Raw genomic sequence first — 15569 nt, 5'->3', positions numbered from 1 at the left:
TTCATTACGATCGTACGTCTAGAAATTAAATTATTCAACAAATAAGTTCTCATTATATTGCCAACACTGCAGCGCAACCAAAGCGCAAACGCCTGCATATGCGTGTGTGTGTGGGTATGCGTGTGTTTATTTGTATGTGTATGGGTGTGCGTGTATTTGTTTGTATGCGTGTGTGTGTGTGCGTGTGCGTGTGTGTGTGCTAACTATTATTGAAATATCAGTTGCTTGTAGGGTTCAGGGGATCTCGTAGTCGAGCAGTCTCGAGCAGTCTCGACTAGAGCTTTCTTTCTTGTTTTTTGTTTGAATATATGTGCTTGATTACCACGACAAGCTGAGTCAATTTAGCCCTGTCGTTTGGCCATTGTGTTTGAACCATAGGAGATATGATAATAGCGTCATTGTTTTGGCGTCAGGGAATTCCTCTTTCACTTTCTTTTAAGCGCGAAAAGATTTGTAACTTTAGGCGTCACGCTTGTGCAAATAATAAAAATCAGGTGCACTCAGTATTGCACTTAGTATTGCTAGAAATTCCAGCGGACAATCAGCTACTCACTAACTTTGGTGAGTTGCTACGTCTTAGCAAAGACAGCAACCTAACTGCTGGAATGAAGTAACAGTTAGTAAAAGTAGTGCATACTTTCGGGCTCCCGCTGTAGTTAAGCTGAGTTTAAGTTACTGCGGTCTATAAACTTAAATTATATTAGTAGACATTGCCCACTACAGGGTCCACGCCGTGGTAGTCGGAGCAAAAATGTATCCCATGATGAAGGACGAGCTGTAAGCTTTCGTGCGCCGTTCCTCGTTACGATCGCCGCAGCAAAAACAGAGGGCGTTGCCGCAGCCGTTGACTTCCAATCAGTCCCCAATAGAGTACAGACCACGCCGAACAGTAAAAGTGCAGCGAAGCCAAAAGAGCCAATGGCTCTGCGGGCTACAGCTGAAAATATAAATCAGGCAGGTCGACAGACAAACCCGAGCAGCTGGACAGTTGCCAAAGGACGAAAGCATATGCAAAAACGTCCCCGAACTGACGCGATTGCAATTTCAGGCAATTCATTGCAATTTCAAATTTAAAGCATAGCGCTGAGGCTCTGCACGAAGCTGTAGGCATGGCCTTGGGCAACCGAGCGGTATCTAAGACACTTACCGAATCGGCTCGAATTGAGATTCGTGATTTAGATGAGCCAGCGAGCAAGGAGAAGATCTTGGGGGCAATTAAGGTGGAGTTGAAAGATAGCTCACTCCCCATTGAGGCTATCAAATCACTTCGACCGGCTTTTGGTGGACAGCAAAGAGCTACAGTTGCTCTTCCAATTGGAAAAGCTAAAACTCTGCTCGAGCTGTCCAAAATCAGAATAGAATGGGTAGTATGCCGTATCCGAGCCGTGGAACAGCCTAAACGCTGTTTCAAGTGCCTCGATTACGGTCATTTTGGAGCTAACTGCGTCAGCGACTGTAACTTAAAGGGCGCCTGTTTCAGGTGTGGAGAGAGGGGTCACAGTGTAAAAGCATGCACCAAGCAAATGAAAGGTGAAAAGCTGACAGATCACTCAGCTGGCAACTTCAAGTGCCCTTCCTACCGTGAAGCTGCACGTAAAATGAAATGTTAAGGTTTCTTCAGCTTAACTTAAATCACTGTATTGCTGTCCAAGATATACTAAAGCAGACCAGAAGAAAAAAATGTTATGACATAGCCTTTCTCAGTGAGCCACATCACCGTAGTTCGGCCTGCCATAGAATATGGGCAACAGACGCAAATGGCAAAGCTGTGTTATGGGTATGTGGCAACTCAGCGAATGTACTTTCGAATGTTGAGTCATTCAATGGGTTCGTACGTGGCCGATATGGTAACTTATGGCGCTACAGTGGCTATCAGGCTCCCCGCATGCAGCTCAGTGAATTCAAAACGGAGCTAGACGAGCTTGCCGAGGATGATAGGGGTCGAAAAGCAATTATAGCAGGAGACTTTAATGCATGGGCGTTAGAATGGGGCAGCCACACAGCAAATGCCAGAGGCCGTATCCTACTGGAAATCTTCGCAACACTTGATGTTGCACTGCTCAACACTGGCAACGAGTTCACCTTCAGTCGGGCTAGATTCGGATTTGTAATTGACATTCCTTTTGTCACTTCATCCCTCTTTCGGGAAGCAACATGGAGCCATTTCGATAGCTGTACGGACAGCAATCATACGGCACTTCTGTTTACAATAGGTGAGCCCCCTGCCAGGGCGTCAACCTTGTGGAGAGAATCGTATCGGCTGGATACGTTTGATCCCGCGGTCTTTTTAGATGCTATTCAGTCTCTGGGCACAATTAGTAATGCTGAGGCCAGAGCATGCCAAATGGTAGCCCAAATTTAGAGTGCCTGCTATAGGAGCATGTTACAGGAGCCTATGTATTGGTGTAATGTATAAATAGGTGACACACGCATATACATTTATGCATTAATACACTCATACACTTTTACACTTATAGATATATACATTTATAAATAAGCAGAATGCCGCTCTGTCGGCAACATATATACATTAGCGGACCGCTGCTCTGCCGGCGTCACTGGCAGCGCAGCCAACCGAATTACTGTACTTGACAATTGTAATAGATTTAAGAATTCATTTAATAAACCGAATCTAAACGAAATAGAGGTGACTTTCATTTTGTAAAACCAGAAAATGCTGGAAGTGATAGTCTACATAATAATATATAAGATAGTAGTTAAAAGGCTATACTCAGGTAGACAGAGCTTAAATCAATTGTGGAAACGCTCCTTCAAGAACGATTAAGCTTCATTCATGCCCCTGTGTCCGAGGCTGCTGATCAGAGTAAAACGAGCACTCAAATTGTTTTAGTTACAGATGAGGAAATCTTAGTAACTCTCAGAGGTCTTAAAATTAACACAGCTAGCTAGCGCCGGAGGCCTGTCACCTAATCAATTTGGTTTCCGGAAGGCCCGGTAAGCAAGTAATGCACTAGAAAAAGTTGTTGGCATGGCAACTCCCGCCATCCAAGGCACCCGATGGAGCCACGGAACGAAGCAATACTGCATCATCGCGACACTGGATGTAAAGGCCTTCAACACAGCTAGTTGGGTTATGATACTGGACGCGCTATCACAATATAATATCCCTAAATATCTAAAAGAGATAATAAAGAGCTACTTTAGAGGAAGAACACATCCAAGGCAACCGATGGAGCCATGGAACGAAGCAATACTGCATCATCGCGACACTGGATGTAAAGGCCTTCAACACAGCTAGTTAGGGTATGATATCTAAAAGAGATAATAAAGAGCTACTTTAGAGGAAGAACACTCATACAGTATCAGCTGGAGTACTGGAGTATATCATGTACGACGGCGTACTGCGCTTGGAACTTTCAGTAGGTGTGCACACCATTTACTGATGAAGTAGCTGTCGTTGCCATAGACAAGGAGCTTAAAGATCCCGAAGATATGTGCAGTGCAAGTATCTATCACATACCGAACTGCCAATAAAAAGATCGGCAGCGTCACCATTGCGTCAAAGAGGACGATAAAATATCTTAGTGTCATGATAGACACAAGATTAACTTTCTGCTAGCAGTTAGAATATGTGCATAAAAAGGCAGCTGATTCTTGTAGAGCTCTCTAAAGAATTATGCTCAACTCGCGGGGACCAAAACAGCACGTACGTCTCCTTCTAATGAGCGTCATAAGGTCCGTCATCCTCTACGCCAATATGGGCAAGATCGATTGCAACGCCGAGCTACAGCCGGGGCCACCTACAGATTGAGCGCAATCAGAGTTTGCTGCGCGTTTCGAACAGTCTCTGACGACGCGGCGCCCATCATAGCCGGCATGGTGCCTCTGGAGGACTTAGTCGCCGAAGACGGAATGCACACGAGCCTATACGATGCAACGATATCAGCATTGCAGGATGGCAAAGTAGGTGGAACATCCCCACTAAAGGGCAGTGGACACATACTCTCATCCCGGAGCTTGAGCCATGGGTTAACCGCAAACACGGTGAGATTAATTTTTATCCTTCGTAGATTCTTTCGGGACATGGATGCTTCCGAAGCTACTTGAAGCGCTTTGGCCACGATGAAACCGACGAATGCTCTTGGTGCGGACAAGGTCTGGTAAAGGCCGCCAACCACGTCTTATTCGGACGCATCCCATTGGAGAGGTGCTGTCTGGAAAAAGCAGTGGGCCGCTGCATTAGAGCGGACAACATGGTCAATGTAATGCTGGAATCGGAGACTGCTTGGAAACTTTTAAGCACCTTCGTGGGCACAATAATGATGTAGCTTCGCAGAATCGAGCGATGGCGAGCTGTCCCAGGCTAAGGGAGTGTAAAGTGCTTGCGAAGCAATGCTTTACGGCCGTCCCGCAAGCATTGTGCGCTACACTTAGCCGCCAAAATACATATTGTATTATATAAGTATAGTTGTTAATAAACGTAAACGAATATAAAAAATTAAAAAAACACACACACCCCCACTGATTTTCGATTAGGTTTTTTATCGATAACAAAATAACGTGACGATTATCGATTTTTAGTGATAAGCTCGACATGCGCGCTATATATACGGACATTTTAAAAAAATTTGAAATCTCTAGCTCCTATATCTTCTGAAATCGACGCTTTCAAATATACAGACAGACGGACTGACCTACGGACAGGCAAAATCGACTCAGCTCGTCGCACATTTTCAATGGGTTCAGGGTATACAAATGATATATCTACCACCTTTGTAATGCGCAGTCGCCTACAATCCAATACAATGTTGATTATACCCGGAACCCATTGAAAATGGTAAATCAGGGTATAATGTTTTGTTGAGAAAATATGTAACACGCAGAAGAACGCATCGCAGACCCCTTAAAAATATATATATATTCTTGATCAGGGCCACGAGCTAAGTCGATATAGCCATGTCCGTCTTTCTGTCCGTCCGTCTGTCAGTCCGTCCGTCCGTCTGTCCGTATGGACGCCGAGATCTCAGAAGATATAAGATCTAGAAAGCTGAAATTTTGCATACTTACTCATGTATACCATACGCAGTACGAGGGCTTATCGATAATTCATATCATAAATTAATAGTTTTTTTTCAGCCTAATTTAAACACTTTTAGAGCAGGAGACTTAAAATTTACTGCATATGATGAATACTACGATTTTGTAATTTACAGATTTTGGATACCAGGCCCCTTCACCCTTAATTAAAAGCACTAGATACTTGTGCTTTGGAAGGTACACACATTCTAACCTTATGATCACGCTCTGAAAGTTTCATTAAGATAGTCCAACTATAAGAGAAATTAAACAACTAATAAATTCTCATAATATTGCCCACACTGCAGCGCAGCCCAAGTGCAGTCGCTGCTACTGCGCGGTTAGCAGAGCACGGGCTTACGAGTGCGTGTGGTTATGTGTATGTAAGTTTGCATAGAAGAAGTGCAGAATGATTAGAGTACCAGCTGGCGGATGCAGGATATCTCGTAGTCGAGATATGTTTCTTTATCATTCATTGGAAAAATCAATAACGTACAAAACATGGGAAGGACATATTTTTGTAATTCAGTACTGTCTACTTTGTGGTGGTAAGCTTTTTTTTCCGGGAGGTTTTTTCATTTATTTCTAACGGTACTAATAACGAAACACTTTAAAGCCAACATAAACCGATTTGACTTTGCGGCTTTTTTCATTTTATTTTATTATGTAGTTAATGTCAATCAAGAAACTAATACTGGCGGTTTTTAATAAATTGTACTAGTCCATCAAAAGGTACTCAAATGCAAATATGTGAGAGTGCAATGTAGCTATGAATAAAATGTTCAATTGTGAACGATGCAAGTTGTATTTATTTCCTGTGACATTTGAAAATATTAGCATAAGCTACTGACACTTAAAGACTTTTTATGATATATTTATTAATACTATATTCATATATATTAAATATAGTATTTATACTATAGACTCAAAGTATTCTCAGCTATTATTCAACTTCATTTGCTGTTTTCTAGAGAATGCCATATTATTATAATAAAAGATCTGATTGAAAACTAAAACACAAGTAAATTGAATATAAATTGGCTTTTCATCGCAAAAGCTTTGGACTATTTCCCCATACTATGATATTATTAAAAGTACACATTATATATGGATAAAAAAAATATATATAAATTGAATTCTATACGTGAATATGTACATATTTCTTTTTTTTTTTTTTTTTTTGTATATATGCATATTAATTAATTATATGTATTTGTACAACTCAATTCTGTCAAATTTTATAATTATTTTTATATCCCATAGCACAAAAAGAAAAACACACGATGACAGCTGAGTTTAACTCGCGTAACACTTTTCGAAAATCGGGCGTAAGTAGTCTAAGTACTAATGCTCGTAATGTAATTACTTCTGCGAATCCCTCGGGGGGAAGCAGCGCATCGCTTCTCCAAAAACAATTGTCATTTAAAACCCCAATTTGTTCGAATCAATTTGGTAAAACTGACGAGGTTGAAATTATTGACAACTCTAATTTAGACAACTTGGCAGGACAATATAATAAGGTATAGCGTCTGCATCTGTTCTATTACGTCTATTCTTAATGATGAAAAAGTCAATTTTTAGAACAATATAATTGGCTGGATTTGCTGTGCCCCTTGTATATGGCTGCGCACATCTGCTGCAGTGCACAAAGTGGCTATTACGTCGGCAACTTTATTAGTTACAACTTTATTGGTCGCATCGCCAATATTATTTTTAATTAGTACAGCTCCCTCTCCACTTCCAAGGGATTGCTATATGGAGGGTGACGGATGTTCGCCAACAGTTGCATCTACTTCGGAATGCACGGAAGATATTTGCGAAACTGTTTCTTCGAACATTCAAGCGAGACTTAATTGGAATAAAGATCCTTGTTCAGAATTTAAGAAATTTAGTTGCTGGCGTAGAAAGTTCAATAAAAATGTAACGAATATAATTGAAATGGGAAACTCACAAAAAGCAGTCGATATTCAAATGCAAAGTAAGTTGAACATTTATGTATTACATTTATATATTATTATATATTTATATTCTCATAAATATTTTGTAGTGCTTCTGAGCAATTCGACTTTAAGTGAAAGTTTCAAAAAACTTAAAATCCTATATGAGAGCTGCCTTAAATTGACAGCAAATTCGAGTGCTATACACAGTATTTTTGAGCAATTAGGAGGTTACTTAACAGTTGGAGTCCTTGGTCCTTCGACAATAGCACCGCTCGTAGCTAAAATCTATGAACTTGGTCCCAGTCCACTTGTTGACATATATTATGATCTAAGCTATGGAAGAAGACCCCATGTTCTTCTTATCATAAGCGGACCAAGTACTTCATCAATTATATTAGAGGTATGTATATCAAAAAGTACTTTTCATTCTTTAATTCATTTTTCAATTCGTTTCAACAAGTTTCCACAGCAATTAAATGTAAATCCCATTAAACTAGGTTAGAAATATAAAGTAGCAAATACTATTTATTTAATTTTATTTAAACGAAACATATTAATAATTCTACACTGTTATTTGTAGAATAAAGTTCGTTGGATGAGCCCCAAGGCACCTCCCAATCGTTTACGACAAGGAATACCAAATCTCTTGCCAGATTTAATAGATCATGTTTTACCAAGTACCTTATCATATGCTCAACGAGTATCTGAGAAAGACACAATTATTGAATTTATAAAGGATCTTAACAAGGTAATTCATTAATTGACCATTTAATTTAAATATATCCTGGGAATTCGGTTCTAATGAATTATCCCATTCGACGTGACAAAAAGTCTGATGTCTCATTTTCAATAAGTTTACCGTAAGGTTACGTTTATGTTTAGCTTCACACGCATATTTATTCATGTATTGTTTGGATATTTTTGTCTTTTATAAGTGGCGCGTCCAATAATTGGAATATCATCTGTCTACAGTGTTAAAGGAGTTGCCTAGTTGAAATGCGCTTTTAGTCAGCGATCTGAATTATTCCTGTATATTAAAAACAAAATTTATATTTTGTATTATAAATTTATATTTTATATATTTGTCATCAAGTACTATGTACTTGCTTTTTAGTAAGTTAGTTTTTTTTTATACCCTGAACCCATTGAAAATGGGAAATCAGGGTATAATGGTTTTCTTAAAAGTATGTAACAGGCAGAAGTAGGCGTGGCAAAGTATATATATTCTTGATCAACGCGACAACTGAGTAGATTTGGCCCTGTCCGTCTGTCCGTCCGTATGTATGAACGCGTCGATCTCAGAAGATATAGGAGCTAGAGACTTGTACTTTTTTTAAAATGTCCGTATATAGCGCGCGCATATCGAGTTTATCACTAAACAAGTACGAAGACTCTAGTCGAGACTGCTCGACTAGGATGGCCTAGATATCCTGAACTTTCCAAGCTGATATTCTTATCATTCGGCACTACTTTTATGCACGCACACATACATACACATGCATCCACCCTCACGCGCCCGCGCTCTGCTAACTGCGCAGTAAGCAGCGACTGCGTTTGGGCTGCGCTGCAGTGTGGGCAATAGTATGAGAATTTACTTGGTGAATAACTTCTTTTGTAAACATACAATCTTAATGAAATTTTCTGGGCGTAATTACATGGTCAAAATGTGTGTACATTCCAAAGCACAAGTCTCTAGTACTTGAAATACGTTTTTTAAAATTTGGGCAAAGGGGGCGTGGTATCCAAAATATACACAGTAAATCTGAAGTCTTCACGTCTAATAGTACTCCGATGAGGCTCAAAAAACCAAATCAATTTTTCGATTATTCTCGATAAAAAAGTTATCGGATGAGTTATTGAAAAAATTAAGCAAACAAATCTCGGCGTTCATATGGTCAGACGGACGGACGGACGAACGAACAGACGGACAGGGCTATATCGACTCAGCTCGTCGTGCTGATCAAGAATATATATACTTTATGGGGTCTGCGATGATTTCTTCTGCCTGTTACATACTTTTTCACAAAACCATTATACACTGATTTCCCATTTTTAATGGGTTCAGGGTATAAAAATGAGGAGTTCCATATTTCAAAATGATAATGATGATGACGGAGACACCTTTAGTCTGTTCTTAAAATCATAGGATCCTTTCTAAAATCATTTCAGTAGTAGTAAGTAGTCCCATCAGGACCATCCAGATTAAACTTCTTCCCATCAGAAAATATGACCTGTTAAAGTTAAAATTGATAAAAATACTGTAAGCCAAAAGACGATAATTCAAGCGCACGTATGTCCAATCAGTCGCAGTATGTCTTTCGGCAAAATCAAGTCGAGCAACCTTGTGGCGACATAGCAACATGGGTGCGTTGGTCAGTTCAGACCTCTTTGTGATTTTTGAGTTCTTCAGTACTCGCCAAACTGTCATCGCTGACATAATTCAAAGGTCAAAGTTGTACAAGCGGTTGAGATGTTGCTGGCATTGGTAATAATTTATGATTCTCTATGGTTACACTATCTTCAGCATAATTAATAATGGCTTTGCATGTCGATAAGTAGTTTGTACTTAATAATATGTCGAAAGTAGAGAATTTGTAGTGGGATTTCGTAACAATGGGTGCAAATGACACCGTTAATAGTTTGAGCTTTTAGATACTCTTTAGTCTCTGGGAAGTTGAAATAGTTTTCATTGATAACATTTATTGAACAGCCAGTATCTATTATGCGTTTGGGAGATTTATTATTTATGAGGTTTCGGATATAGAGGTTTGATCGGTTGGTGTAAATTCATTGTGTAGTTACTGATCATTAAAATTGTTTTGCCCTGGTAGAGTAGATTGATAGTTATTATTCTGTCTGTAGTTAGTTTGCTTCTAATTTGGCGGCATCGCCTTCTAATGGTAACCTATTAATAATTATAAAAATCTTAGTTTCTAGGTCTTCAATGAACTTACGAAGACTTAAAGTAAATTTGGTGTTATATAGTCGTCGCAGCAGTTCTTCGCAATGTGTGTGAGTCTTGAACTCAGATGATCAGAATGGCTCGTTGGTTACGCCAGCCAGCAGGTTTTAAGAGTTGAGACAGCTTTTGTGCTTCTCCAGTTAGCTGCATCTCGATGGACGCCTCTTGTTGAGTAAAGCTGCTGATGTAGTCGATGCGTCTGAATGGGCACCTGCCGTAGAAGGATTAGAGCCTGATTGAGGTGGGCCTCTGACCATTTTAGAGTCATGTTGAAGCCGTTAAATAGTTTTTACATAGCACTTCTTTACTCTAGAGATTCTTTTTTGTATTTTATTTAATCGTGCCTCTCGCACGTGGATTCTTTAGCGGATAAAATTAGTTACTTTTTATACCCTGAACCCATTGAAAATGGGAAATCAGGGTCTAATTGTTTTGTTGAAATGTATGTAACAGGCAGAAGGAGGCGTGGCAGACCCCACAAAATATATATATTCTTGGTCATAGTGACGAGCTGAGTCGATTTAGCCCTGTCCATCTGTCTGTCCGCCCGTCCGTCCGTCTGTCCGAATGTTTGAACGCGTCGATTTCAGAAGATATAATAGCTAGAGACTTCAACTTTTTTTTTAAATGTCCGTATATACAGCGCGAATATCGAGTTTATCACTAAAAAACGATAACTCATTCCTATACTTATTTATCGATAAAAAACCTTATCGAAGATCACTTAAAAAATTATATCTCCTACATCTTTCAAGCTAGAGTCTCCAAATTTAAAATGTATATTAAGATGCATTTTATACAATTTCGGTTCTTGTTAAAATTTACCCCCCACCCCTGAGCTTCGGCATATACATACATTTTAACATTATGATTACGTTCTGAAAGTTTCATTACGATCGTACGATCTAGAAATTAAATTATTCAACAAATAAGTTCTCATGATATTGCCAACACTGCAGCGCAACCCAAACGCAATCGCCTGTATATGTGAGTGTGTGTGTATGCGTGTGTTTGTTTGTATGTGTATGTGTGTGCGTGTGTTTGTTTGCGTGAGTGCGTGTGTGGGTGCTAATTATTATTGAAATATCAGTTGCTTGTAGGGTTCAGGGCATCTCGTAGTCGAGCAGTCTCGACTAGGACTTTCTTACTTGTTTTGTTTTTTAATTATTGACACGTCAGGCGCCAGTTAAGCGCTCCCACACTAGAGTAGTAGTAGTGATTGCGGACGCTGTGTTGCGTTCTTGTGAATATAAATATCTTTGTGTTCAATGAAACAGTATATTTTATATAATTTGGTAACAATAGGTCTAAACTCTCTCGTCCGAATATAAACTGACCCAAATCAGTTCTACTGGTTGGGTTCTCCCTTTGAATGTCTGACTGAACTCTCAAGCTATTTTAGATTGTCAATGGTCTTAACTTAAATATATTTACATATATATATTTATCTTTGAATATATGTGTTTTTTATATATATTTTTTGTTTTTAGCTTCAAGTTGAGCAATCACGACGTGGATTTTGGGATAGCTCTGTTCTGTATAATATTTCTAGCTTACATTCTATGTACCCAGTTGTAAGTAATCTTTTTGACTTTATAGCCAATTTTCTAATTATTTAAATTTATAATTTTATATCGCATCTAAGACATTATTTGCTATCTGACTACATGCATATTCAAATATGCATTCATAAAGTACCATAGAGGCAGCAAATTTTAGTTTAGACTTCAATATTTATTTATTATCCATTTGCCTAGTGAAGTTGTAATTATTAATTTATTAACATACTAAAGTAGTTGCAATGAATAATCTGTTTGCTTACTAATTTTTTGATGACAATATTTCAGCTAAACTGGACCTTGTTAATCCCAATGAACTGGAGAGGGCCGATAGTTGTAAGAAATGCAGATTATCTAAAGGCGTTGCAATCATTTCTTACAAAATATCCATCTCGAATCGCACACAACTCTATGCTCTTGTTAAGTGTGCTGGAAATTTTACCAAAAGATTTTCCAACTCCAGAAGTGTGCACACGCTCTACTATGTGGGCTTTACCAGAATTAGCCTCAGCACTGTATATTTCGCAATATTCTTCAATTGATTCAAAAGACATTATAAGACGGGTACAGACTTTTATATCTCCCCAATTAGATGATAGTGATATCTAAGCTCTTGAGTTTTTAGGCAGATATAATCTTCAAATCGCTCAAAGCTCACCTAAAACGGGCTCCTTCCCTAAAAGGCGCTGCACTTGTAAAGCTCTCAGCATTAAAAATTCAATCAAAGACATGGGAAGGATTCACGAACGTAACCCAATTAACAAAATCAGTGGAAGGCCTAAAAATCACGCCTGATAATTGGCTTGAAAATATTTTAGAGATATATAAAGCGAATAAAATTGTACCAAATAAAATAAATATAGACTCTAGCTCCCATGATGCGTAAGTGTGAAGTATATATAAATACAACACAAGTAAGCTAGATTTTGTTTTTAAATTTTAGATGGGCATACCCTATTGTGTCGACCATATTCTATGATACATTAAGCCATTCAATTGGTGCGTATTAAATGTTGTGACGGTACAAATTTATAAACTATAATTTTAAAATTGAACATTCACAGTTGTTCCTTTGTCGGTCATACTAATACCATATTTCAATGCACGATTGCCTCCATATCTACATTATGCTTCAATTGGAGTTTCAATCGCAAAGGAAATTTTACGTTCAATAACGAAAAGCTTCGATGATAAGGCAATGCGTTGTGTTCCGCATTCCGTCAATATATTTTCAAACTTCAGTCGCATGGATATATTAATTCATTCTGGAGGAATGCAAATTTCATACCATTCCATGCTCTCACTCACTGGTCCAATCAAAGGAATGGCAAGGCTTCCCGGATTGAATTTGACACCAACACAAATTTTTTTTTTAGTGTCTGCCCAAGAGCTGTGTTCAGAATCAAATTATCTAGGGATCGATACAAACGCAACAGAGTTTGACCACATGTAAGTATATCATCTTATTCTTCATGTCTTTCTATCCGTTTGAACCCAACGAATATGTAAATATTTTTATTGCATACCATGTTCTTTTGACACATTTATATGTGTGTTCATGCATTGTTTTACAACGTATAATAATGCCTAACATTTTTGGACTATAGTTGCTGGGTTCAGGATATCTCTAGCCGACGACGCCTGACCAGTTCGTTGTTTATTATTTAAAATCAATTTTTTTAATCGACAATAAATAAAACAAGAAGACTAGTCGAGACTGTTCGACTAAGAGATACCCTGAACTCTCCAATCTAAAACTCTACTCACTCTGCACTTCTTTTAGGCACACAACATGTACACACACGTATTAGAACGCGCTCTGCTAACTGCGCAGTAAGCAGCGACTGCGCTTGGGCTGCCCTGCAATGTGGGCAATATTACACGAACTTATTTGTTGAATAATTTAATGTCTAGACGTTCGATCTTTCAGTCTACTTTTAAAATTTGGAAGATATAATTAAATAATTAGCTTTCGATACGATTTTTGATCGATAACAAAATAACGAGATGAGATTATCGATTTTTAATGATAAACTCGATAGGGGCGCTATATATACGGACATTTAAAAAAGTCTCTAGCTCTTATATCTTCTGAAATCGACGCGCTCAACCATACGGACAGACGGAGAGACGGACGGACGGACGAACGGACAGAAGACGGGCAGGCCCAAATCGACTCAGCTCGTCGCACTGATCACGAATATATATACTTTGTGGGGTCTGCCACGCCTCCTTCTGCCTGTTACACACTTTTAACAAAACCATTATATTATACCATTATATTTCCCATTTTCAATGGGTTCAGGGTATAAAAACTTATTGAAGAACGGCCGTTATTTCAGCTAAAGCGTTACACACCAGATATAAATTATAGGTTTTACCTATTTTTTTCTATATTTTTATGTTTTTTGAGTTTTCTTCTTTTTTTGTGTGCCAATCATTTTCTTTAGCAAAATTTAGGTTTTTATTTTTGTTGTTATTGCTATAAAGTTCAAAATGCTTGCTGTGCCTATAATTTAGTTCGTCACAGTACATAGAATATAAACTTTGTAAGGTCTGCAACGCCTCCTTCTCCGTTACACACATTCCAAGAAAACCATTATACTCTGATTTCCCATTGTCAATGGGTTCAGGGTATACAAATTATATATGTATGTATTTAAACTAAATATATTTTAATGGCTTTTATACATTTCAGATTGGGTTGGCTTATTGCACAAGGAGGCAGTGCGACAGAAGTTTTTAAATGTCCGTCGGGCTCTATGATTAATATTCAAAAAACCTGTAATGTGCTCTAAAAGTAAATTGTAAATTAAAATAAAAAAAAAAAAGTTATTTAGTAAACTTTATTAAGATCTACAAAATATGTACATAAACAACTTATTATCGAAGCCAAATCACTAAGAAAAGAAGTGCTAATATGGTCGATTTTTTAAACAACTAGCTGGCCCGGCAAACGTTGCATTGCCCTATCCACTATTTCTAGGTAAAAAATTGTTGAAAGCTATGTTCTTCAGGTTGGGATACACTCTGATTAATTTATTAATCGGATTTTCATTCAAGCACCTTGTGGTAAACGACATTCTTTGTTTTTTGGTCGGGTGCAAAAACAAATAATGCGGATGGTTTGCCAACACATGAGCATGCCACGTACAATTGACCATGAGAAAAACACGCATTTTCTAGATTGAGGCCACAAATAGTAAAGATTGGCCCTGTGATAGGGATTGAATTTGTTTAAGCTCAAAGGGCATATCTGTTGGGATCATCGGAATCCTAGGAATAAGAACTTCCTCATCCTTAAATTTTCCTTTCCTTTCTTATCACTAAACGCACAGTTTTGGTTGGTTTAAATTTCTAAGCATGATAGCTACCGAGCAAACCTTCAGTTGTAAATTGTGCGGTGGTAAATCAGGCACATTCAAGGAGTTCAAAAATTTAGTTGGATGCATGTGTGTAAGTATTTATGTAAGTAGCTGATTAACTAAAGTGACAAGTACATATGCCAATACTTTGTGGCAGTGTGACCGGCGAGTAACTCATACACATATGTAGTTGTGTGTGGTATAGTGACTGGCGGGTGGCTCGCACTTATATTTAAGCACCTGATTTCATTTTAATGATCGTGGGTTTGTCTATCAGAAGGAATTTTCAAAAAAACGTAGCACCTGATTAAGTTCAGTATACTTTTTCATATATGTATGTACATACATACACAGGTGCATGCCAATAAATAAAATAAAAAACTTATAATAAGAATTGGCAAATGCACTTGTCAGCTACTTAAATAAAAGCGCGCCTCTTCAATTCGAACCCAAAATCATTCAGACAATTCTTAGTTGAGGTAGGCAGCCAATATTCACGTCCCATGCATACACACATGCACGCCAATGTTCATGTCCCATGCTTACACACATGCACATACACACACGCACATGTAATGGCAAATAGGCAAACAAATGCTTCTACAAGTGCTATTCCATAATTGTGACCATCGCATCACATGCGTACACACAATCAAATGTACATACATATATACATATGTATGTTTGTATGTGAGCACTTCACAAG

At 38.3% G+C, this 15569-nt stretch overlaps 1 protein-coding gene and 1 long non-coding RNA gene across 3 annotated transcripts in view; both read left to right on the top strand.

Moving 5' to 3' along the window:
• LOC149092479 (uncharacterized) overlaps window positions 1–4082 on the top strand; it is a 101628-nt gene extending 97546 nt beyond the window's left edge. The window contains exon 2 of the long non-coding RNA XR_016196979.1: window positions 4032–4082. This is a non-coding gene — a long non-coding RNA (uncharacterized LOC149092479). The remainder of the gene's footprint in view (window positions 1–4031) is intronic.
• A 2187-nt stretch (window positions 4083–6269) lies between these two features.
• On the top strand, window positions 6270–14329 carry Nepl16 (Neprilysin-like 16). 2 transcript variants are annotated; one of them, XM_089261164.1, is made up of 10 exons: window positions 6270–6557; window positions 6619–7015; window positions 7085–7377; window positions 7558–7725; window positions 11430–11513; window positions 11787–12062; window positions 12124–12380; window positions 12442–12497; window positions 12563–12947; window positions 14197–14329. In XM_089261164.1, exons 1-10 carry the CDS (start codon window positions 6321–6323, stop codon window positions 14294–14296), a joined length of 2253 nt encoding a protein of 750 aa, XP_089117290.1. In that variant the 5' UTR covers window positions 6270–6320; the 3' UTR covers window positions 14297–14329. The 2 variants fall into 2 exon arrangements, with proteins under 2 accessions (XP_089117290.1, XP_089117301.1); XM_089261175.1 differs by lacking the exon at window positions 7558–7725.
• Window positions 14330–15569: the final 1240 nt, after the last annotated feature.

The sequence above is a fragment of the Drosophila navojoa genome, chromosome 2 (genome assembly GCF_054131105.1).
Source record: "Drosophila navojoa isolate 15081-1374.11 chromosome 2, UAZ_NAV_1.0, whole genome shotgun sequence".
NCBI lineage: Eukaryota > Metazoa > Arthropoda > Insecta > Diptera > Drosophilidae > Drosophila > Drosophila navojoa.
Note: the sequence above shows the minus strand (reverse complement) of the source record. Positions and strands in the feature narration are given on the sequence as shown.

Coding starts and splice junctions, on each gene's coding strand:
- Nepl16 (XM_089261164.1), top strand. CDS start 6,321: ATGACAGCTGAGTTTAACTCGCGTAACACTTTTCGAAAATCGGGCGTA. Junction 12,063..12,123: donor CAAAAGACATTATAAGACGG/GTACAGACTTTT, acceptor TTGAGTTTTTAG/GCAGATATAATCTTCAAATC. Junction 12,381..12,441: donor GACTCTAGCTCCCATGATGC/GTAAGTGTGAAG, acceptor TTTAAATTTTAG/ATGGGCATACCCTATTGTGT.